The sequence below is a fragment of the Ambystoma mexicanum genome, chromosome 1p (assembly GCF_040938575.1).
Source record: "Ambystoma mexicanum isolate Mex_15411 chromosome 1p, UKY_AmexF1_1, whole genome shotgun sequence".
In the NCBI taxonomy this organism is placed as follows: domain Eukaryota; kingdom Metazoa; phylum Chordata; class Amphibia; order Caudata; family Ambystomatidae; genus Ambystoma; species Ambystoma mexicanum.
The window spans coordinates 206,777,920-206,805,007 of NC_090921.1; the positions used below are offsets into that span (position 1 = coordinate 206,777,920).

General features: G+C 47.1%; 1 protein-coding gene across 1 annotated transcript in view; it reads right to left on the reverse strand.

Moving 5' to 3' along the window:
* Positions 1–27,088, reverse strand: part of LOC138470555 (extracellular calcium-sensing receptor-like) — a 152,090-nt gene that overhangs the window by 11,355 nt on the left and 113,647 nt on the right. The window contains exon 4 of the mRNA XM_069609036.1: positions 15,871–15,994. Within this exon, the coding sequence (XP_069465137.1) occupies positions 15,871–15,994 (124 nt within the window). The remainder of the gene's footprint in view (positions 1–15,870; positions 15,995–27,088) is intronic.

The window sequence follows — 27,088 nt, forward strand, 5'->3', positions numbered from 1 at the left end:
AAATAAATACATGATTGGGTCCTGAAAAGGGCACAAGTCGAGGGTACACGCGGGTGGACCGAGTACCCCCACTTTTTTAGGTTTCCCCCCACTTGTTTCAGAGGTCACCTTGAAATGCTAATTTCTGGTGATGCCACATTCAATTGGTATGGTAATGAGTCCCCCTACTTTTATTTTTAGGACTTAACTCCTGCCTGAACAGAGGTGGCACAGTTTACTGACCTGTACAGTAGGCCTCTTATCACCATCAAGGACCTAATATAGAGATCAGTATTCTAGGGACAGGAAAGACTTGAGAAGGTGAGAAGGTGATTATCAATTGATTGAGATCTGTACTGAGCATTTGATAAACAATTAGCTAACTGGGGTCCCAGTGGGGATTTTTGCTTCCTGACCCATCCTTTCCCTTGGTTTGTTTTTGTCCATGACGGAACTAATTCTTCATTGTCATTGTCTGTAGTTAGAACAACACCTTTCTCGCAGGATGAGGAGGAGCAGGAGGAGGAAGAGGAGGAAGAGGTGGACAGCTGGACTGTTGGTCAGGGGGAGATAGATATCCTAGTCTGGTTCAGACGTACCCTGGGAGGAAACGTCCTGCCTTTGGACTGCCCCCTATTTTTTGTTCCCCTAGTGAGTGAAATCCAACTGTGACGGCCTTGATCTACTGGGACAGGTTCCTATAGGCAGTGATTGAATGTGATTGGGCCTAATACCTTGTTACTACCACATCTCTTCCTGGGTGTCAAGCTTTATTGCTTTCTTTTCTTAACTAACACTTGAGAGAGCTTGGGCTAACTTGATGAAAACGCTGTTTTGCTACTACTAGTTTGGATTGGTTTTCTGAAACACCTCCTTAACAAAGTGATGGTAGCAGTCGGATGCAAAGTCCAGAGATACTGTGACCTTCCTGATATGTGCCAACAAACTACCTATTACCTGTATTATGTAGAATTGAACAAAATAAATTACTTATCTTTTTTAAGTTATCATAAGCTGTTAAAACTGTTCTACTATTAGTGTGCAGTGTGTTTTATTTCTGAACATAATACCCTCCTAATATTGTGCTGCTTGCAAACTGTGTTTAGTGATTTATTGTCCCTATCGAGAAGTTTATACACATTGTATTTCTACTTACCTGTCTCTAAGCACCTTTTCCTGTTGGGGCACTTACCAGTAGCAGTGTAAATATTGATTCTATAACTGTTGGGAGATCCATGTCCCATCATCAACACTCATTTATGCCAAATAATATCGAGCTGTAACATTGAGCTGTACCTTACTGCACAGCTCAATATTATTAAATGTCATGGCCTTCATCAGGACTTCAGGGGCTACTTCATTAGGAAGCTCCTCTTCTGTTTCCCTCTGTCTTGTTCTTCAGTGTCACTTTATCTAGAGGAGGAAATATATATAGGTTTCACACATTTCCACTACTATTTGTGCCTTATGTCGTCCTCACATTTCACTAACCTTGGTGCCTCACACATGGTGTCTGGTTGTAATATTTTCCAAATAAAGTTTCTCTGGCCATGCGATTGTTTCTTTTTCTTCAAGCTCCTGTGAATGTGCAGAAGTACAAAATACATATTGCTATCTATATAATTGATATCATTTTAGTATAACCTTATTTACTGCTAATTTATTTTATCAATTTCTATTCTATCATAGTCAGGTTGAAAAAATCTGCTAGCTCTGTTTATGCTGGATCTTTTATTCACCATATTCTGTACAGCGTGATAAAAGATGCTGTTTGTTTTTTTTTTGTTTTTTTTAGGAACAGAGTACGATATCCTGATTGTTCATTGTTGCTCACTAATGATCCACTGATAGTTGAGTAATACTGTATATTTGTATATCTTAGCCTATCATCAAACACATCAATGAGCATATCGGGCATTCCTGTACTGTGAGATAGATGTGATATCTGATTGGAATGTCAGAAAACGCATTGGAAGTGAGGAATAAGCGGTGCTCTGGTCTTTGTGGCATTGAGTTACCACACTGAATAGTGATTACAGCGCTGACCGCCATTTCCTGCTTATATTCATTTAATTGAGTTGCGTGCTGCACTAAGCACAATGTCAGATTTACTTTGACAATAGTGTCCCTCTTCATTAGTGACCACCTCTTCTGGACTATTTTATCTATGGTAGAAATAAAAGTACGTTTCACACATTACTACTGCTATGGACACAAGTCATAGTGTATATACTATCACTGAAGGCTGAAACAAAGAGTGTTGACATTGTCTATCGAAGTCTTTGTTAATGACATCTGCTGTCATTGACAATATGACCCATCACAGTTAAACAATTCAAGTACCTGTATATTTATATGCAGACAGACTGAAAGTGTTTATTTATTTTTTGCCTACTCTTTATCCGCTATTGTCTACATGATTTAATACATCATTCATTCTGAAAGGTCTGTTTCACATAGAAAAATCTGTACAATCAAGATGCATTGTTACACCGTACTTTGACATATGCACATGTATACTAACACCCAGGCACATTACGATGACAGAGGCTGAAATGCATATAGAAATGGGTATCATGTTTGTAATAAAAGCGGTGTATAGCCGAGCCAAATCTGGTTTGATATTTTGAGAGTAGAAACTATTGTATCTTAATCACAGTACAAACACTCAGGATCCTCATTACACACAAATAGAAAAGTTGGGTTCCCAACTGCCCTTCTAGATTGTTGTGATTCATCATGTAAATCTGGCATTTGCAGATTCAGGTCAGTTTCTAAGACAAACAACCTCATTACGACCTCGGCGGTAGCCATGCCGCTATCGCGTCCAGGTCCGGGTCCACGGAATGAGGAATTACCGGGCCATTCCGAGTTCGGAAAGCCCGGTAATTCCTCCCTCCAAGGACCCGGACCCGGTCCTTCCCCATTCCCATTTCAGCCCCATAGGGCTGAATGGGAATGGGAGAGGGAGCAAACAACGGGCCATTACGAGTTGGCCCGTTGTTTGTTCCCTCTTCCCCTCGTGGGACCCGGTAGGCACGCCTGGTTTGACCAGACGTTACTTACCAGGTCATGCGAGGGGACCTCGTAATGAGGCGGTACGGGGTTAACGGCGCCGGCACCTTTTACGGCGCCGTTAATCCTGTACCGCCAGGGTTGTAATGAGGCCCAAAGTGCTATGACAAGACCCACTATTACCAGAGAATGTCATAAATCATATAAATACGAGAAAATAGGGCCCTATTATTCCAGAAATACCAGTTTTGTGGAGATTTGTGATTTAAATTTGATGACAGATCAAAAGATATTAGCTCTCCCCTTCAGTGTAACAATGCCCAAAATACAAGATTTCCATACAACCCTGTCCCTGTGGATGTTAGGCAAAGCTACAACCCATTAGCTATTGTACATTTGCCTCATGGAATGGGAACTCCGTGGCCTTAATCGGCATACTTCTGTTAATGATAAACCCACAAGGCATGCAATGTACAATTGTGAAGAAAGCAGAGTGAATGTATTAACTGCAATCGCATCTAAATTAAAACATATCGAGTATTACTTTTAAATGTTTTGCTTGATTTAAAAAATTGAGAACAAAAAGAATTGAATTCAGAATATGTGAACATTATTAATACATTGACATATTTCAATAATTGTTGTCATATGACCAGCTATTGGAACATGATTAATGTTCACAGATTCACAGATTCAGAACCTCCTTGTGATGTGCCGGTGTCAAAAATGGTTCAAGTCCATAACAGAAATTATGAGAGAAATACTGATTTCAATCGAATTTGATCATAAACCCAGATGGGGAAAGAGAAAAAACTCCCCACATGCATGGCAAAAGGCATTGGAACAAGCGAAATAAAGGGGAGGGTAATATCCGAGAAGAACCGATTATGGGATCCAACCAATGAGAAAAGGCTGCGTCATATGATGCTGCAGTGGTGGATTTGAACAGGTTTTTAAGTCCAAACGCACAGGAACTAGAGAGAGGTATTGTGAAATCTGCAGACAAAGGAAGCTTGTCCGAGAGGAGAAATGCTTATTGGGGGTTCCACCTGAACATAGCAAATGGAATTACCCTTAAAAATGCCTTTTCTAAAGATAGTTTGATGCAGATTTCTTGCCCAAGACAGAACCATATTACCTGAGAGGCTTTTGAAAGCCACAGACAGACTTGGAGCAGTGTTTTCTTGGTGGAGCAAAATTGGGCTGCCGATGCTCCCAACATATTTTCTGACTGTGCCAAATAAATGTATTCTGAGTATTCACAAATGGAATTTATATTTTGATTTGTGACAGGTTTTTCTCAGATTTACAACAATGATACACTTCTTGATCTGCGAGAACCACAGTTGACCTAAGAAGAGAAACCCTACATAGGGCCCGATTCAAGGAATCATTAGCGCGGAAAATCGGGTGCTTGCACGCGAAATCGGGTGCAAGCGCCCGTTTGTTGATTCATGGAACACAATGTGCGGGGTTACAGGGACTTGCTGGTCCAAAACGTTACTGCAACACCACAAACGCGTTGCCCCTGGCTCCTAGCGAAGGGGTGGTCGGGTCTGCGTAGTCACCTAAAAAGGGGGGTGGCACATGTGGAATGGGGAACAAAAACTGAAAATGTGGGTGTTACGAGGGAGGTCCCACAGTAAAATCCTCACAACGCCCTTACGCGCACTAAAAACGCGTACTCATGGAATTCAACAGGGCTAGCTGGCGTGCAGAAAAAGACGTGCAAATCCTCAAACATGTACGCCACACGGTAGCTGGCTTAAGCGTCACTGCACACTAAAACAAATGCATAAAATGCCAGCACGAGCAACAAACGCGCGTATACAGCTACGATGAATGTACCATTTCCCGCAGCAGTGATCGTGGGACACACCGCAGGAGGAGGAGGATGGCCAGGACCAGCCTTTTTGGGATGCATGATGACCAGGTCTATGGCAGGTACAGGTTTCCACCTCATATCATATTAGACCAGGTCACAGAGTGGGAAGATGACCTTACATCACCCACGCTGCGCTCCCAAGCACTGAGCCCCTTGGAAAATGCTCAATGTACTGCATTTTTTGGCCACTGGGTCATTTCAGCGGACCACTGCCATAGTTGGGGGCACTTCACAGCCCACACAGTCACTGCCTACACCAGGTGTTGGCAATAATGACTGCACGCCCCTGGGAGGCATGGCAACACATGTCTCATTGGTGAGTATAAATGCCCGTGCACATGCACGCATGTCACACACAGACAAATACACACCAATGACAAACATTTTCATCTCTACAGGGGACAGTGCCTACCCTCTGAACACCAACATGATGACGCCAATACGGACCCCTGCCACATAACCACAGGTAAGATACAACACAGCCCATATTGCAACCTGGGCCATATTGGAGCGCACATTCGGAGTGCTCAAGTCATGTTTCCGCTCCCTTGACCACTCTGGTGGTGAATTGCTATATGCACCACCAGTTGTGTGCAGGATCATTGTGGCAGCATGTGTCCTGCATAACGTTGCAACACGGTGTGGTGTACCTGTGGACATAGTGGTGCCACCGAAACGCAACCACATGCACGCCGCTTGCGCATCGCAGGTCAAAGGGCATGTGGCGAGGCTGCCCGTACCCAGCTTGTGGCTACATTTTTCACCTAAAATCCAACCACTGTGGAGTGCAGACAGGGCCAATCATCTGTGCACACCAAACCACATTGGAAGTGCAACATTGTGTGCATCCCTTAGAACTAAAAAAAATGTCATTTTGTGTTTCCAAAAGAAACACATAGAAGAGGGACTATGCCACTACCACCATGCCAAACTATACATCCAATCGCCTGTGTGTCACATACACCGTCCCAAATGTCATGTAAAATCGTCACCGGGCAGTGCTATAGCATGTAATGTCAAAGAAAACAGACAAATGGCAAATACATAATGCAAGTGTCTCAATGCGTTCAACGATGCATGGAACAAGTACAAAAAAAACAACGCTCATAGAGATCCATAATATACTGGACATGAACATTAATTGCATACAAAACTATGATATACTATCAACAGTGGATCTGTCAGACAGTGATTCATCATATTTTCAAAAGTTCATGAATGTGCCATCATGGAGGGACCAAGGACAGGGTGTAACAGACAGACACTGTACCTGCATGGTGCAATCAGAGGGAGCAAGTGCTCAGATGATTACAGGGGTGTGCTATTCTGAGGTTGTTAAGAAGTTTGGGGGTGGATCAAGTGCAACCAGTAAGTGGATGCTCGGGTAAGTGCTGAGAGATGCAACTCTCTCGGGTCATTCCCCAAGTGCAGTGATGATGACACTAGTCCAGGTCACGGAGGCAACTGCCCCACAAATAGCTGGGGTTGACAGGGGCGTGTGTGACCTTAAGGTACTTCAAGCAGATAGTCATCAAGCAGCAAGGACAAAAGGAATGGAGAGAGTGAGAGAGCAGAGGCACTACTTAGCACGGAAGAGGGAGAGAGAAGGAAGAGTAGAAGATGAAACACATGGGTTGCATATAGAAATCAAGAACATGAGTCCCCAAACACACGGTGGCAGGATGGGCATCCCAGAGGTTGCCCCCTGCTGACAATAAAAATCCCCTTAAAAAATACTCCATGAACAACTGGCTCAACTGAAGAAGGTCGGAGTAACATGATGAAATGGCTCTTTAGGGACAGCATTGAGGTATCAATATTAGCAGATAGGGAGTACCCATGCCTCACAAATCACAGTGCACAATGCATACTTCGTATGACTTGACACTGTCTGCCACGGCTAGCCAGTGGAGGACAATCATTGGCAGACAGATGTGGTCCCTGGTCTTGACGTCAAGCATAATACTTGAGGTCTTGTTCAGAATGAATTACACAGGGTGTGGATTGGAAGCATGAAGTTGGTGCAATGAGCAGTAGTTGTAGTGTAGCCTGGAGACTACCACAGCATGTGTAACATTGCACCCCTAGGTGATGAATGCCACCCTCCAACAATAGGGATTGAGCAAAAGGCTAGTAAATTCAGAGTAAACACACACAGTGCCCTGCTCCCATGCAAACACCACCAACAAATCAGCAAATGCCAAGCACTCACCTGTCTGTGGAACTCACCTGCCTTGCATATGATGCACACCACCGAGAGATGCTTTACCTAAATGGAATGCAACGCACAGCACAAACTACATGCACATACATGGTCATAATAGATCAAATAAAGAAATTAAACATAGAACACAGGGTGCAGGAGCAACACAGGGTGACACAGGGTGAATGGACATTGACATACATTTGTATAAGAGTACAGTGTACCACACCAGAGAGAGGGAGAAAGAGAGTAACACAGAGAGTGATTACCAACGAGTAGGTGCACCCATCCCATTGAGCTATTCACATAGGTAGGTCACACACTGACAAGAGCCATAAACTAATTACCATACCGCCATATGAACATGCAAAGGACAGATAAGACAATCGACACATGCAGCAAAGATGCATAACAATTAAAGCAGGCTCGATATGCAAGACAGTGGAAAAGCTTACAAAATTACTGTGTTTCTATGTTGTAAATCCCACATGACCTTCACCGGTAAGTATGATCCCTAAATCGACAAAGAAAGGACAGTGTCTGGTGGAGGGCATGAGGAGTGTGAACTCGGAATGGTGCAGGGCATCTCAGCCAGGATAGCAGGCACCACCACATCACAGATTACTGGAACGACATGGGAGAACATATCAAAACAGCTATTCTGCATTACCATTGACACAGTCTACGGAACAACAAACCTATAATAACCTCCACATGCCCTCTTGTGAACCCATATGTAAACATGCCAGATGACTATTCTATGTATGCCTTCACATTTAATCCATGAGGAGTTAATGGCACACCTCAAGGGCAATGCATACATAAAATAACAAAGAACAGAACCAGGAAATGGCTAAACAAAATCTGATATGCTAACATGTGGCCAGGGGGTTCAAAAAAAAGGTAGAAGTTGAAAAAACTATTCCCTCAAGGGGCTCATGGGCCGCACAGCTATCTGGTATTGGGAGGCCTGTCGCTGCTGTGGCCACCTTCTTGTTTAGAATCCAAAGGTGGTTGTGGTAAGGGAGGTTGAACACGTATAGCCCGAGCCTGGTCCTCACTGGCAGCGGCCAGGTGGGCCTCAGATGAATGCATCTGCAACATGAAGCCTCTGAGGTCCTGATACAACACCTCACGGAATGCACAGATTTCCTCCAAAATGGTCTGCCTCAACAGTTGCATCTCTTGTTGGTACTGTGTACTGCAAGCTGCCCTCGCAATTTCATTGAGGCTCTGAAGGCTAGGGTCTCTTGCCTCAGGGCTTCCCTGTGGGCCTGACCCTCTGCAAGCAGAGATGCCTGCAGAGTCCTCAGATCGGCCTGTCAACTCCTGCTTCTGGCCTCCATGTGCAGCCTGTGTGAGCAGCATGTGGACCGCAATGTCTGCAGCTGGGGCTCTACTTGTGTTTCTGGGGGGATCATGGAATTGGCCACCCTATCATGCCCTGAGCCAACATCTCATAGGAAGCATCCTGTTGTTGTGCAACACTATACATGGACTGCTCCCACACTGTATCCCCAGCCACCATATGTGCGTGCCCCACTCCTGCCTGACCCAAGGGAGCATGGCTCTTCATGTGATGCCCCAGGACCAGAAACCAATACTGTGGAGCATGACCCTGCAGCCAAAACCACCACAGACGGACGTGACAACATTGGCTGGTCCTGTGAGTGGACGTGACCCCCTACTGGTATCATTGGAGACTGACTCATACTGAGTCATGCCCCGGATGGCCTGTAGCACCAGTGGATTTTCATGGACTGCCACAACATGTCCTTCACTGGTGCTCTGTGGTGGCTCAGGCTCCCATTCCTCCTCAACCTCATCCCCTACACCTAGTGGCTCATCGACTGTACATGGACATATAAAGACATGAAGACTCATGTTAATTGCATCACCTACATACATAGTTAGCATGATGCTGTCCTGCAACACATTGCTATGCATGTTACCATGCCATTATTTGCATACACACACTATGTACAAAAAGCTCACAGATCATGGCGTATGCAGACTTTTCACTCCATCCCATGTCCCTGACCATGTAAGCACTGCACACATTGCCAACAAACATGTATCTGTGTATGCAAATCCTATCCCATGGCACAGCAATCATTAGACTGAAATATGCTAAATCTGTCTTAAAAAGTGGATATGCAACATGCCATTAGGGTACATGAGAACATGTCCAAACATAATCACAGCCAAGTCCACTACAATTACATCCAACACCAATGTACCTCTGGCACAGGGAGTGCACACAATGTGTAAATGCCCCCAGTGCGGTGTCCCAGGTGTGTGATGTGGAGAGAGGGATTACATGTGCTGGGAGATAGGAGGAGGGGACAGTGACACACAAGAGAGACAGGGCTATGCACCGATGGGGTGTGTGTTGAGTGTGGCAGGTCAACATGGATGCCTCCAGACAAATATTTTACAAGGGGGTCAGTGCCATAGCTGTGGCTCACTCATGACACAATGTCTCCCCCGCTGCCAGTGTTCATGGAAGGTATGGATAGCATTAAACCACCTACGGACATGTGTGGATGGATTATCTACTACATGCAGTGCATGATGTGTAGCACGTGCTTCAGACACAAGCACTTCACTGGCATAGCAGAGTCACTAACATCACTGATGCAGATGCCACATTGTGTCGGCATGCCGACAATGTCTTTTATTATCTGACGGCTGTTGATGACTACTGTCCCAAAGTCATGTTCAACAGATGTTCAGTACATGGGTTGTATGCACTCTGCAGTAGACTAAGCACGGGTCAGTACACCATGACATGGTTCACCCATGGCAGTTATACAAATGCATTCAGAAGTGCTAAACAATCATACCCATTTATTTTATCCATACACATATTCAGGATGCACACACTTCAATCCTCACCGGATGTTTCCTCGTAACCTGGCAGGCCTCCCACACCTTGCAGCCGATCCACATGAATGAACTCAATCATGGCCTCATCATGTGGTGTAAGCTCCTCCTCCTGTGGTGATCCACCTCCAGTCACCAGAGCAGAGGCGAGGTTGGCACCCAGCTCTGATTTGGTTCGATGGCGGAGGTCATTCTACCGCTTCATGACCTCACGAGCAGTGCTCCTCTCATTGCCTAGGTGTTGATGCCATCCGTGAGTCTTTGCCAGTGGACCATATTGTAACGCTTACCTCTGGGGCCCTGCAGAAGTCCCTGGATTCACGACCTGTGCAAGAACGTCCTTCAACTCATTTCATAGACCTCGATAGAACAGAGTGGTCCTCTTGTCTTCTGGCCAGTTGGTCTCAGCCACCAGGCGATTAAACGTGGTAATATTCACCACAAGATCCTGAGAACGCTGTCGAAGACCTAACAAATCAGCATCCAAGGCATGTTCCCGGGTACGACGGGAGAAGAGCTTTTCCATCTCTTGCTGGAACTGTACAAAGTTATGCAGAACAGGGTCATCTCGATCAACCATCGGAACTGACCAACTAGCAGCATGCCCCCCAAGGTAGGATAGGATAAAGGCGACTTTGGTTTGGTCCGTTAGGAACGCACCAGGTCGGCATAAGAAATGGAGGCGACACTGAGTCATGAAGACTCCGTACTTCTGTGGGTCACCCATAAATCTTTCCGGCGGGACCAAAGGGACGGTAACAGGAGTGGTTACCTGTATCTGAGGGGTTGTTGCAGCTGCTCCATCCACTGCACCCGGCAATGGGGTTTGTCCTGCTTGAATACTGGTGAGGCGTCTTGCCAGTTTTTCGGTTCTGTCACGGTTTACTACCAACTCCTTCTGGACAGCATTTTTCTCTGAGCGTGCAGCATGCACCTCGGCTCTCAGTTCACCCAGTAGGAGGGCCAACTGGTCAATCTCTGAAGCCATGGCACTCGGGCAGAGCAGGAACGTGGGTTTAGCATTCTGTAACGCTTACCTCTGGGGCCCTGCAGGAGTGCCTGGTCCGGTCTGTCGTTGAACTCTGGTCCGGTCTGTGAATGCCTTCTGTTGATGCCCAAAACACTCCCTCCGCTGTGCTTGCTGCAGGTGAACTCACCCAGCAGTCAGAGGGGCAGGAGTGATCTGGAGGTACAGGAATCAGGATCAATGATCACCTTTATGTTGCGCCTCCGAGGCGTATTTCACCAAGTGTCTTAGTTATTTACAGCCCGGTTTCCTCACAGGGCTGGTAACAGTCCAGCTCGGTTCCTATCACTGAGCTCTGTAGTTTCCGGTACTCTCCCCTCCAGTTCCTTCACTGGAGCGTGGCGGTTCCAGTTGCTCCACTGGTGAAAAGGGCGCCCAGACCTGCTGCGACCCCCTTATTCGCCACCTGTAATATTATTGTTCTTAGTTCTAAGTAGCTTAGTTCTGCACCCCGATGGGAAAGAGAGGCGTAGATGAAGATGGCACTGCTGCTGGTTCAGGTAAGTGTCACGAGGGTGGTGGGTGGGTTAATGACCGCCACTTACCATATGTCTTTTTGCCTTTCTTTGTTTCTTTTCAGGTGAGAGGGATGCAGAACTCTGTCGCACGGGTGGAATCCAGCAAGCGCTGCGGAGCGGGATGCAGAACTCTGTCGTGTAGGTGGAACCAGCAGGCAAGTTGCAGAAGAGTCCCGCGATCCAGATTCAGGTAAGGACTTGACTCGCGTAGTGAAGACTCAGCTGTTTCTGAGAGATGCCTTGACATGTAGTTCTGATAGAAATCCGGAATCTTGATCCGTCGTGCAGAATAAAGCAGGACTGTGACAGGCAAGCGTCACGCTGGCAAACGAAGAAAACTCTAAGCACTGGGTGTGGCCCAGGGTGGGGTTTATATAGCCCTGGGCCCTCCCAGAACCACTAGACCACCATGAAAACCAACACAGTAGCCCTCTAGGGGCCATGTTGAATACCACTGTTGGGTTCAGCCTGGGGGCCATCTTGGAAGGGGCCAAAGGCCTACAAAAGCCTATGCCTGCGCCACATAGCCAGTTTCTCGGCCCAGGTGCTTCTCTGAGTCCGAGGGGGCCCTGGAATCATGCCTGCCCATGTCATGGTGCTGTTCACGCATGTAGTCCACAACGATCTTGAGTTCTTCATCATTGAAGCTCCTCTTCCTCGACGTGGCAGTGTCCTGTGCCGTGCTTTGGGGTTGAGCCTTTCCCTGTCCTGAATGCTTTCACTTCTTGCTATGCGGTGCTGACCCTGTGTGGCTGGGACTACTCAGGGCAGTAGAGGCTGGACAACTGGTGGTCTGGGACATGGCATCACCCACTGCTGTTGGGTCAGTATCTGCCCCTGCAGGTGCCCGAACCTGAGTGCTGGGGTCAGGTCCTTTGACTGCACGTCCCTTCCCCTTGGACGCATGGACAGCATTTGTCCCTGCGTGTCTGTATACCTGGGTGGTGACCACTAAAGCCATCGCTGCAGATCCCTGACCCTGGGTGGTGGTGACAGCAGATGACCCTTCAGCTCACTGACCCTGGGTGGTGAAAGCTGACCCTGCAGCTCCTTGCCCTGGGTGCTGCAGACAGGTGTTTGAAGTGGACACCCCTTTCCCTTGGACGCACGGGCCCTGCAACTCTCGGACCCTGTAGCTCCCGGACCCTGCTGGTGGTGAGGCACAGCTCCCCCTGCACGTCCCTGACCCCGGCACCTCTGCCACCTCTGCCACATTTCCCTCTCGTGGCCTTCCCACTCATGTTACAGATGGATTTGTACAATGGGAGGCACGCCAAGCAATTGTCCTAGGAAATTGGAGTGATGGGGCAGGGTACGTGATGTAAAACGTACTAGTGGGGTCCAGCAAGGCTCAATATGACCCCAGGGGAAAAAATGAACGGGACGCGTAACGCACAGGCACCCCAAATATCAAAATTGCCTGTACGCGACTCCTCTGTAGCTCCCGTGAAAAGAAAAAGCATTACAAGGTACGCTGTGGTACCCCGCAACACAAATAAAATGTGGTAAGTGAAGCCCAGGAAAGTGAGTGTGATGTTAAGAATGGGGGTATGCGATACACAGGGGCACCCAGAACGTGAATAATGCGTACGCAACTCACTGTTAGCCTCTGGAAAAAAGAAAAGTCCATGTGCGTTTGCATGGAGTCAAATACTCCACCAAAATAAGAAGGTCGCACTGTCACAGTAGTGAACAAATTGCATGGCACCCCAAAAATCTCCAAAGTCCACACGTCCATCCGCTCCAATTCGCACGTGCTGTTTAATGTTCTCCTACACACTCCTTTATTCCGCATCTGAACGCCAACACCCAATGCCCAGCACGTGTCACATAACTTACGCAATTAGGCGCTTTCCTCTGATATGACATGTATGCGCTAATTTCGCATGCGCTGAGTAACCATCCCTCTGTTTCCGGCTGCCCACGCGAGTTACACTGAAGAACAACGCTCCTGCCTACAAGACTTTTTACCCGCATCCTACTGCCCTGAGCTGCCTCCTACGAGCCATTTGATGCTGAGTGCCCACTGTGTGTGCCTGCTGCCCACCTGCCCTGCAATTGGAGTTCCTGCTGTCCAGGCATTGCCAGTGCTCCTGTCTCTGACCTTGTGTCCACCTTAGCTGATCCCGAAGACTCCCAACGTGCCATTCTGTCACCACCACTCCACAGCCCCGCCCCAGGACCACCTTGCCCACCTGCACCTGCTTCGGGGGTTGCCATGTCTCGGGCACCATCATCTGAGGTGAGTGGCAGCCCCACGACAGCGAGGCAGAGGGCTGTCAACTTCACTGCCAGGGAAGTTGACATCCTGGTTGAGCATGTCCTGGTGCATTATGATGCCCTCTTCCACAGACCAACGTAAGTTGGCAAAGAAGGATGGAAGCAGATCTGGGATCAGATTGTGGGTGCCATCAATGCAGTCTGACTACCACCACGTGCACAAACGGTGGGAGGACCTCAAATCCAGGACCCACAGCAGGCCCTGCACTTCCTCCAGGCTGGTGCCAAACAGGGGGTGTGCAGTGGCCTGATTAACACCACCGACATGCAGGTCCTGGAAAAATTCTACCCGTCACTGCACACCCAGATCAGCAATTTGAAGGCCGATCTGAAGTCGTCAGGTGAGTGTCCGTGCGTTGCTGGACTCCACAGTGCATGTGCATGTTGATGTATGGTGGGAGTGTGCACCTTGGCCTTACAGCGAGTGTGCCTGTTGTATGGATGTCTGGGTGCATGTCACAGACTGTGCTCTACATGTGTTGTAGGAACCATGTGTAATTTCAACAGTCTTACTTTTGCACTGTGTGTTGTGCTGCAGCATATCACAACGTGCACATGGTTTGTTACATGTGTCTGAGACGTTGCCGTGTGAGAGGTGTAACAGATGGGTGGTGTTGTTAACATCATGAACATGCATGGTATTCATGTGTATGTGTCTAAGATGTGACTGTGTGACTGGCCATCTCTCCGGGATGGATGTGACAGGTGCATTTCAATGTGTGCCGTAGTCTTGATGTGTGATTGCTGTTCAGGGGACTCTGATGTGATAGCTGAGTGCACTGCTTGAGGACAGTCAGGGGATGTGTGTGCATGGCCCATTCGCATGTGTTTGTTGCATGCACAATTGACAGGTTTTGATAGTACCATGTCCCCGGATGTGATTGTCTGTTGTGAAGGACAGACATGTCTGTCTATGTATGCACATTGCATGTACCTGTGTGTTTTGGAGGGTGGGGTCACGGGTGTTGGGGTATCCCATGTGGAGGGGGCTGCCTGCAGGGTGGGGTCACGGGTGATGGGGGTTGGGGTATGACATGTTGAGGGGGCTGCCTGCAGGGTTGGGTCACAGGCGATGGGTGTTGGGGTATCCCATGTGTAGGGGGCTGCCTGCAGGGTGGGGTCACAGGTGATGGGATTGTAGTTCTAATACTGCTGCATAGGACTAGCCAGAGAATGAGAACAGCCACAAGGTGCATTATGGGATATGAAGTTTTTGAATTGAAGTAATGAAGTACCAAAGTCTTCAAATGGAAAATAAAGACACAAATATGAATAGATGTTTGTCCAAGGAACATTATGGTGATGAATTAGTCCCAAATAGTCCACAATGGGTGCCAAATGATGCTCCAGAGGCACAGTCATGACAGATGGATCAAGTGGTTAGAGTTCAGTAAGAGTACTTTGAATTCCCAAGCTGCTCTGTTCCATCTAACAACTTCAGACCCTCTGGGTATCGATTGCTAAATTTGATCACAATTATTCTCACAGTCACTGTGATTGATTAGGCCATTTGTTTTATTTTCTTGTTTTTTCATGTTACATTCTGCCTAGTCTGTCACTGGCTTTTCCCTTATCCCCTAGTTCTCTCCACATGTTCTATCTCCCGAATGAGCATGTATTGCTTATTATTAACCTTCAATGACAAATTGTGATGTTTCACATAAGGCCAGGCCACAATAAATCCAAGTTATTTTATGAATGGGGTTTTACAGTCTGCAGATGCCTGAGCAAGACCTGCTCAATGTCTGGAAACATTTGACTTTTTTCATTATATAGTTTATTGGCGATTGACGTCTGACGCTTTTATAATTGTTTATTTTTCAGTGAGAAAGCCTTGAGGTTCATGAATTATTGTGTGAGTGTTGAATAGCCATCTAATTGACAAGTTTTTATGGTTGATAACATTAATGTCCTTCCATATTCGCTGTGTGTACGTGTATGTGCAAGCATGTATGTGTACTTGAATTTGTGTGCAAATTACTCCCATTGAGTAGGTCTTGCATCTTCAGAAGTCTGTTCGTATTCAATATCAGTGTGTAAAGCACAATGGTTATGTTACAAGAAGATTGATATATACCCAGCTCTTCTGACATCTCTCCTTCAGAGCATTGGATGCAATCAAAGCAGCAAACATGTGGCCCCATCTGTGCTACCTTCCTAAATCCAGGAAGGCAGCTTTCGCTGCAAAAGGAAGGAGGGACCTGAAAGAGAAAAGGGATGCGATAAACATATTTTGATAAACATATTATATATTACTTGGTCCTACTTTAGTGATGGTGAACTACGAGATAGTACATGCCCTAGAAACTAAATTCATGATTACATTTAGCAAATGGATAAATGAAGGTTTCCAGGGGATTAGTCACCCTCCTCCGACCCATTAGCCAAGATGCATGGAATAACCTTCATCTTAAGGAGACACTTCTAGAGATTAAGAATATATTTGTACACAGGTGAGAAAAAAGAAGGAGCAAGAAAGAGAGTGAGGTAGAATGTGAGCGGGCGAGAGAGGGTTAAACAGTGGTAGAGTAAGGTGTTGAAATGGTATCTGACTGTAGCCGCTAGTGTTAGGAGTATGGACACAAAATCATGCCTTTCTATGGCCCTCATTACGACCCTGGCGGAAATCGAAAAACAATGGCAGAAATGCAATACCGCCATCGAATAGCGCTCGGTGCGATTATGACCCGTCACCGTAAAGTACGATGCCATTAGCGACACCGTAGTGAACGCCAACGCTAACTGCACCAAGTACGCGCACGCGCGCCATGCCAAACCGTAATCACCACCATGGCGCAACGGTACGCGAATTCTGACCCTAGCGGACATATACCTAACGCCATCAAGCATGGCGGAAAGTACCATTCCGCCATGGTGAGAAGTACGGCATCGCGAACCAACCGTAAAAGGCCCAACTGAGTGCCTGTACACCACTCCCTGGCCACATTGCACAACTCCTCGTAGGTGCAATGAAGTCACACAATGCAACCAGTGAAATGTACAAGTCACCCATGCATGCCAACGAACAAATGAATCTAGGGGCTCCAAGTGCCTTGTGAGTGGCCATCCATATTTGCCATGGCACCATTGCCGTACTGATGCAGCACAGGCATGTGAAGGTTCAAGTCCAGCAACATGAACTGAAATATGAGACAAACAAAAACAGGCCCCCCCATCGACTGACACCAGTGTAAGGCAACATTCAAAGCAGTATCCTGAGTGAGACTGCACCAGCCCTGTACTCCTGCCAGTAAACAAACCAACCATCAGCATAAGCATGTACCGCACAAGTTGGCAGAGTGACTGAGCAGCCAGGCTCATCTCAAGAGGGGCCAATGGGAGCTGCAGGGCACAGATGGCACGAATACAGAAGCTATTCCAATGGACATGACCTCAGTCTCCCTCCAAGAAACGCACGCAAACACAGGCACCTGTGACCAGCCATATTCTGATAATCACATCATTCCACTAATCCACCTGGCTGACCGGCATCTGTTACACAAAAGCTAATCCCCCGCCCCTGAGCATGACATCATTAAAACAGTCATAATGGTAGCCCCTATCCCTGACCACACTGGGCTTCGTAGGCAAACGCGCCCAGTACAGTACCACGCAACTATACTCAGAAGCCGGAACCCAATGCAGATCTTCTCACAATACATCGCTCCACAAATAGGAATATGCTACATTACTTGCAAAGAAGAACGCTACACGGTTAATATCAGAATAGAAATTTAATGCAAAACAAAATCACCAAGCCCATACAGCTATTAGGTCATGAACTCCAAAATATATTTCATTATTGTGGGCTGCATCCGCAATGAATGACCAGCTTCTTCTTGTGTGACGCCCTGTTCCTTCATGGTACACAGGGGCTACATTGACGTTCAAAAAGGCAACATGGAAGCGCCTAGAACCGCAGGGCCGTCCCATTAGGTAGGCACTAGTCCAGCTGAAAGGTCGATATGTTGCTCCTAGCCACTAGTACTGCGTAAGGGCATGTGGCCCATTGGCGATCGTCCCATAAGATCGTAATGGTGCTCCACTGATTAACACGAAGCAGCAGGTGTCGGGAGTAAAAGCCATCTGCAGGAGTGGCATACAGATGGCAGCGGCAAAAGGGGAGGAGATACCTGTCACCCAAATGAAATGAAAAAGAATAGTATGGGCATCAGAACTTCATTTGAATTACTCACTTCAATGATCACACTAAATCCACAGCCATATGCATGCTAGCCCACTCAAAAGGATTATTCCCACCCAAAAATCACTTGCGAATCATAACTATAAAAATCGAGGTGAAAACACTATTACAAACGAGTGTTTGTGTGCATGCGTCTGTCAAAACAGAATCCATTAGATGGGATTAGTAACGTGCATAGACACAAGTGTTTGAAGGCGCGTCGAGACAGGGAGGGTTCAACAAGGGCAGATAGACGATGGTCCCACTATGGCAGCTCTGCATCACATAGCGCAGGGGAGGTGGATAGATTCCAAAAAGCCCTGTACATGGCAAACTCTCCATTAAATCATCTATCCATGCATCCATACATCATTCCCTCATCCCGGAATGAAAACGCCTGATTATTTACTCACATAACATGTGAAATGTCCATTGAGTCTGTGCGTAATGCAGTCTGCAAAATCCACTGTGCTCCAGGCCGGAATTCCAGTGTTATGAAGTAACATGTATTTGGGAACGTCCTGCCTTATCGTCCACTACGCTATTGCGCATCCCATACTATTCATATCAATCATTGCATTCTCGCCATGGCCCCTGTCCCAAGGACATTAAACAATAGAACGTTATATTTGCAGTCAGACCTGTGGGCGTCTCCTCGCCGCTAGCTGAAAACCGAAAGCGCCGTCCTTCGAATTCCTCATTTGCAACATCACGTCGAAAAGGCATCTGTGACCGCTTGAAATCACAAATTCATCCATGTAGTGCGGCAGTGTGTGAAAATGGCAACTGGCTTCACTCACAAATGGGACGCCCCGCCCGTCGGTGAACCTCGGTACAGTGCTGCATGAGGGTCCACCGTTAATCGAGTACTACATTCCACTGACCCTTCACAAGTTTGTTCGCGACTGCAAAGATAGTATGTGAAACAATGGGACCATAGCAGAATGAACATATGAACCAATATTTCACTGCCATCGGGATCAAATACATGATTGTAATAGCAAGATGCCATGTGTCGAATTGCAGCGTTGTGTGCGGGACGTGCTCGCCCAAAGGGGATTGCAGCTTGCACAGGTGGAATGAATCACCACAGGTGGAGGCTATACAGCCTGAAAACACATAAATTGCACACCCAACCCCCTCCCACAACCACACCCACTCCAAAATGCTACCGGCAGGACTAGCGATGTTGGCCCTGGGGGACCTGATAGCACTGCAAGTACTCCAACTTCAAGAAGAAGACGAACACCAACTACTACAACAACCGGCCGCACAGAGGAGACGCAGAAGGAGGAGGAGGGCAAGGCAGGGCCAGCAAGGCCCGCCAGCACAGCCACTACCACCACGCAGGCAGCCCGCAATCCCACGCCTCCGAGCACATCCGTTCAACCTCACGGATGAGCAGATCCACACCCTCTACCGTTTGGACCGGGACACCATAACCGCCATTGTGGACATGACACAGGCTGACCTTGTCAGCATGATAGATAGCCCAACCGCCATCCCACCCCTACTGAAGGTGGTGTCTGTACTCCACTTCCTGGCCACAGGCACCTACCAGCACACAGTCGGGCAGTTGCATGGCATTTCACAGCCAGTGTTCTCATGGACACTATTGCAAGTGCTCGATGCCCTCCTGAAGCACGCAGGCGACTACATCTCTCTACCACGCTCGGAGGAGGAAATTACGAACACAAAAGTGGGATTCCATGCACTTGGCGGCATACCGGGTTGCATTGGTGCCATCGACTGCACCCATGTGGAATTGGTCGTCCCACATGCCATGGAGGCCCAGTACCGCAACCGAAAAACAATTTCATTCTCTTAATTTACAAATGGTGTGTGACTCCAACAGGATCATTACACATTGTTGTGCCCGATTTCCTGGATCAACCCATGATTCTATGGTCTTGAGGAACTCTACAATACCACGCTACATGGAGCGACACGCAGGGAACAGATCCTGGCTACTCGGTGAGTCTCATTTCATGCATGATAATGTGGGGTATGTGATGCGGCAATGACCTGGCAGGAAGGGGGGGGGTGCGTACGTAGCAATGTCATTCCACAAACATCCTTTATTGTCCACATACAGGTGATGCCGGGTATCCACTGAAGAGATGGCTCCTTACACCACTCCGGAACCCACAGAACCAGCATGAGGAGGACTACAACCATGCCCACTCACGTACCCGTGTAGTCATAGAACAGGCATTCGGCCTACTGAAGACTCGTTTCCGCTGCCTCAGCAGGTCTGGCGGGGCACTCCTGTACCGCCATGAGAAGGTTGCAAAGATGGTCATGGCATGTGTCATGCTACACAACATGTGCGTACGTAGAAATGTGCCCATGCCCCCTGACGCAGAACTGCAAGCACCTGAAGATGGTCATGATGAGGGTGGGGATGTGGCAGCACCTCAAGGAGTCCGCGAGGCACAGGAGGGCCGTGACATTCGTCAGATTCTCATTGATTCATGCTTCTAGTACTCACGCCTGGTGGCTGATACATGGACACGGGACTTGTGGTACTGTGTGTGTCTGGAACATGCACAATATGGACTGTACGCCTATAAAGGCCTCGTACACAAAGATCAATGTCCACACATCTCATTGGATGATTGTGCAATGTTTATAGCATATGTGAAATTATGTTACACACCCCATCGACCCGCCACCCAAGTGAGCCCAACACACCCCCTCCACCCTCCTACCTCCCCCCGAACACCAGTGTCCAAAGATGCTCATTGTCAGTGGGCAGACGCTATTGCAAGCCCCCTCTCCGGGTATCAGGGGCACCCCTGCCTGTGGAGCGCAGGTTCCTCCCAGATCTACGTTGGGGGCTGCCCTGGACGGAACTTGCAACGGATGATGTCTCTGCCTGCTCACGTCCATGCATGTCCCTAAGGGTTTGTGAGAGCTCAGTGAGCACACGGCGCACAGCGGCAAGTTCAGCACATACGTCTTTGGACGTCGCATGCAGTTCCCCCCTCAGGCTCTCGGTGCTTCTCTCTATTTGTACTCTCAGGCTCTCGGTGCTTCTCTCCATTTGTACTCTCAGGCTCTCTGTGCTTCTCTCCATTTGTGCCCTTAGTGTCTCTGTACTTCTCTCCATTTCTGCCCTAAGTGTCTCAGTTGATGTTTCTATGGCTGCCTTAGTACCCCCACATTCATCAGCATGGTCCTTGAGGAGCGTGGCCAGTTGCTGCTGTTGCACGATCACCTGGTCGAGGGACTGTTGCCTCTGCTGTGCCATGGCCATTTGCGGTGGTGTCACAGAGTGGCTGATCACCTCATGTTGCCTTGCCACAGGGCTTGTGGGGGATGGCCAGTCGTCGTCTTGTGGGTGCCCCTGCATGGTTTCCTCATGGTGTACGGGATGAAACAAACAGGGGGATTGAGACAGGTCATGGATGGATCCTACATCGACATCCCCGTTTTCTGTGTCGGAGCATGCTGCCATTAATGCAGTGTCACCTATGGTGCTGCTGCCACCAGAAGCAGTGCCTTCTGTGGCATCCATTGGGGGGACCTGTGGTGGTGCTGTTGTGGGCATGCTGGCTGCTGGGGTGCCTGTTGAAGTTCCCTCCTGTGTGCTGCCACTTGATTTGTGCTGCTGCCGTGTCTTGATCCATGCAGCTGAGGTGGAGGGTCTTTGGCCGTTGGTCTTGGCCCTCTTTGCAGGTGTGCTGGTAGGGGTGTCCTGGAGCTCGTCGTTTGAATCGGACCCTGTGGTGGAGTAAAGGAGGGCGAGCGTTATTAATGGGTCTGTGGAAATTGGAATGGCAATGTATCACCTGCATTGGGGTCGTACCTGAGGGTGATTTGGGTCAGGGCCTTGGAGGTGGTTTCATTTTTGTGTGGAATGAGGATGCAGTTGTTTTGCAGCCTGCAGTTAGGGTGTGCCTGCTGCACGTGTAGAGGGTGTTTTTAGGATTTTTAATTATTTATGTATTTAATGTGACTTTTAAAGTGCGCTATCAGGCAAATGTATGTGGACGTTCTCCTGGCCATGTGTTTCTGTTGCACTATGTGGACACATGGTACTTCACATGATTGGACATTGTGGATTTAGCATTGTTTTATTTGGGCCACCTACCTGATTCTTCTGATGTCTGCACTCCTTTCTCCATCCCTCCGACTCCCTTTATACTCTCCATTCCAATGGTGGAGGCACAGATTTCTTCCCAGGGGGTCAACTTGATGGGTGATTCCGATCCTCCCCCGGTAGCTGTGGCAATGTTACGGTTGGCGGATAGTATGCTCCGTACGCGTATCCGCAAGTCGTCCCATCGCTTTCTGCATTGCTGTGGGTTGCTGGGTGCGGTCCCCACCGCACTTACCCGCTGTGCCACCAGGGCCCATATGGCCTTCTTGTTCGCAAGTGCCGTCCTGGTCATTTGCGTCGAGAAGACGACGGCAGCATTCTCCTGGAGGGTCTCTGTGAGCACGGTGAGTTCCTCACGGGAAAAGTGGACCTGCCGCTTGCGGTCGCACGCTTTTTTCGCTACTTTTCCCATTTTTCTTGCTTTCACTAGGGTGGATGACGGGTTGGGATGTGTCTCAGGGTAGTATTTTTTATGGTTGTGTGGGAATTCTGATTTTATAGGTGTACGGCGTGCTGTTTCCCGTTCCGGGACCATGTTTTTACTTCCGTTTCCGTATATTTACGGTCACCGTACTTTCCGATTGCCGCTCATTACGGTGACCGCTATGATGGGTGGCAGAATTGCACCTAGGGCGCCGTACGACGGCGGTGAGGGGCGTTTTGGGGACATTTCCGCCATCGCGGACTTTGCACTTCCGCCATGGCGTAGTGCTCGTGCCCGATGGGTCGGAATTAGCCGCACTTTACTCCGTCGTGCAATGGCGGAAACGCTATTTACGCTATGGCGGTCAGGTCAGTCACTTTCCGCCAGGGTCGTAATGAGGGCCTATGTCTTTTACTACATTAATTTATCTTTTGTAACATGCTAATTAACAGACACCTGTCTCTAAGCACACGATTGGGATTAAAACCTGTGTTGCTCTGCTTTGTCCTGTTTCTAAGATGAACGCATTGCCCCTGAGCTATCCTCCCAGACCAAGGGCCGGTACTTGTCATGCTTTGTTATGCCTTGAATGCCATTGCATGTTTTTCTCATGCCTTGCTATGGCTTTTTCAAGTATTGCTTTAGGTGGCTTCTTTATTGTTTGCACCCTCACAAGCTCAGAATGATGCCCTCTATTTTACACAGTTCTTCTCTCATGTCTCTCATTATGATTCTGCTGCTTGGTGTTCTACTGAAATGTCTGCCATGTGTTCCTCTGCAGTTGAGCTTTTAGGTGCCCTACTGTGATTCTGCCAATCCATGATTTATCTGTTTGGTGTGCTCAACTACAATGCTGCTGTATGGTGACCCTATAAGGAATTTCTTGTGAGTGATTATACTCCACTGTTGGCTTGATGAATCCCACTGTCCTTGTCCCCCTTTTTTCTTTAATATCATTTAGCACAAGCCTCTGCATGCAGTACCGCATTTCAGGATGACCTGTGACCTCTTCTCACAAATATTCGATCACATAACCTCACCTGCTACAACTATGCAGACAACACACAAATCATCTTTAAGATCCCCAAGTGAATATCCAGCCTCCACCTTGACCTCACATCCTGCCTCACTGACATTGACCATTGGATGAAGGTCAACCACCTCCTCCTCAACCCGAGAAAAACAGAAATAATACTCTGTGGAAAGGCAGCCATCTTCCCCCACCCCACTACCTGGCCTTCCTTCCTAGACCCCTCAATCCCCTGCTGGATCCATGCAGTTAAAAACCCGGATTGTACCATGGACACTAACCTGACACTCTCACACCAGATTAACACTGTGCCTAAATACTGCTACCTACACCTCAGCATTCTCAGACATGTCTCCACTTATCTCTCCTACCTCCATAGAGTCACCACAATCATGTACATTGTCTATGCCAACTACTCAGACAGCTGCAAAGGGTGCAGAACTCTGCAGCTAGGGTCCACCTTCGCCTCAACCCCACAGAGTACATCACCATAGCTCAGGCATGTTATTTTTGTAAACGTATGACCAATGAAGTTGACAAAGTTGGATTAAACTCGCTCCATCAAAAAACAAGTTGATCCTCTTTTAGGACTGCCCTTAAGGTTTTACCTGAACATTGAGACATCTTTCTTGACATGTATCCCTCATTCCCTTTGTTATCACCTATTCCACCAGCAATTGCTCAGAAACATTGTCTCCCTTCTTGTTTTCCCAAATAAGTCTAGGTGGGGTATGATGTTTCTCATTCACAAGGTGCACATCTGTAGTAGGTGCTGCACCTGTGAATTGACAGGAGACATGCCTGAAAATTACTAGTATCCTGCAAAACCTGGACAAAGGTGTCACTTGCCAAAATAGGGCTGAAGACGAACACACTGTAACGAAAAAACTCTGAAACAAGATTGGTAATTGAAATAAATAACTCAGGGTCAAGAACCACAGAAAACCAAAAGAGGGAAAAAACATCATGATCCCCTTATGAATCTGCTTCACTACAAATGCCATAACATAACATCTACTTACAGTAGGCCGACTGCATGTGATTTAATATATAACAAACTCAATAAATACATGCCATGCAATGGGAAACCTTAACCTAAAACCAGACACATGGTCCACGCATAACTTCTCAAAATCCCTAGAAATTCTCCTATCAAATGTATTTAACATACATGGCACTAACAAAACAGGAAAACTTGGGAGAGGAGTCGCTCAAATCTATCCATCCTACCTACAGAAGAAGCTCAATCATTCAAACAAAGAACGTCCTAATAAACTCTATCACATGAATCACATGGGTTGTGATCTATGGTCCACCGGGCCCTGATAAAGCATTCTTATGAGAATGGTCAGCTTTCATTTCTAGCATATTTGAAATCTCTGCAGAATTGACAATCTTTGGTGATATCAATCTATGGCTAGACTCCAAGGAGAATACATACACACAATCTGTTAGTGCTGTAATGAGCAATTTTGGAGTTTAGCAATTGGTGACAAAACCCACAAATGCACATGCCGTAGACACCCTCCTCTCTCTCAACTGCCCCCTAAGTAACCTAACCCATATTATGAACCCTTGGTTGGATCACAGGCTCATAACTAACATCTGGGCATTGATTAACAGAGTGACTGATCACAGAGTCAGCTCCCAAGAGAAACTGAACAGGCTAATCAGATACATGACAAAGGTGTATGACACATGATAGAGGTGTATGATGTCAACTTTAAACTTTACATTTTTTTTGCCCAAAACATACTTAAAAACCACTCAAAAGATGCAAATATAAGCCACCTTTAATCAATCAAGAAATAACCATAACACTCTACATGCAGGTCCCTAAATGACAAATAACATGGAATACCCATTTACAGGGCACAATAAATGATGTGGTGATGCACTAAAATGACCTTCTACAAGTTGAGAAAATGAGAACACAAGTAGAGGAGATCTTGAGCTCCATGCAACAAACTCTGCTTTAGCATCTTAGTAAGAGCCTACCACTTAGCAATTGTGAGAAAAAATACATGTTATTTTTCCCAAATTTGCATAACCATTGGCCTCCATAAATGGACAGAGTTATTTCAAGTGTATAAAAACTGAGGCTCCATTATCAAGTTATCCTCAGACAACACCCACCGAAAACCTTTATCTTAGCCTCAGGTCCCCAGAACAAAATATCTGCCATAGAAAAGCATTGTGTCCCAAAGCCGGCCTTCAGATCCAGCACAGGAAGAACATGATGGCATCACAACCCCATGGGCTTAAACCCCATAACTGAGGATTTCATGGACAAATGCCTCGGGGAACATTAACTCCGTTTCCAGCATCTCTCAAAATAAACATGATTTCCATGATCTACACCATCTGCAAAATCCCTCATGTATCTCAGGCAACATCACAAATTCACTCCATCACGTATCAAGTGTTCAAATATAGAGAGAAATACACGCTGCGCCACGGAAAGCAGTTAGGTTTCAAATGGCAAACTGCCCTTCTGCTCATGAGATAGTATATACTGAATCAATCACTAGATAATAATAACCCAATTGTACTTATCCTTCTGGATTTATCTGTGGCACACAACACAGTAGATCAACACAAAATCAGCTGAGCCGACAGCAGACCACTAGGGGCACACATGGAACAGTACTAAAACTGCTTGAATTATTCTTTTAAAGACGGTCAGCCCAAGTCAGACTTTCAGACCACAGGGGGTTTTCTTTGGATACATGGGTCCACAAAGGACCCACTTTCTCCCCTTGGTTATTTGATGTGTCTATGGAATCCCTTGCAGACCTCATTGAGTCGTTTGCAGATGATTTCCAACTTTGCACTGATGAGTCCCAAATTGGCTTCAATCCAATAGAAGCCCATTTTACAGCCCTACAATCACACACTGCCTAACAGCTGTGCCAGGCTTGATGCCCGGCAATACCCTATGCCTGAACACCAGGAAAATAGACATATTTTTTAAAATGCTCAAACCCTCATGGTTCCTATTGAAATAACCTGACTCAATGGGTAACACACCCAACAAAGGACAACTCTAGGAATTGTCTGATAAACAGGGCTTTTACTCATACGACAAACGGACAACATAACGCAAACATCACAGTTACGACTCCACATTATCACAAAAGTAAGACAACTCCTCAAGAACCAACTAATACACTTAGAACTACAATAGTTTGTCTAGGAGACATCAAGCCAACATTCTGCCAAATGTACCTTTTGCAGAAGAAAGTAGCCAGGATGACTTTACGTCTGAAAACTCTGGATCCCATCTCATCAGGCCTGAAAATCCTCAAAAGTATCCAAATTGAATCAAAATAAACCCTGGTCAATACCATAGAACATAGAAACCTGACAGCAAAACATTTCACCTTTACTAAATACCCGTTGTTAAGCGGAAACCTGTGCAGTTCCCTATGGGACCACTGCAAAAGATTTAGGCCTACAGGTGTTTGGCAGTAAACCCACTTGGTAGCAGTCTGTACCAGACAGATTCACTTGGTAGCTGTGGCTGAGCAGTCAGACTTCCCTCAAGAAGAGT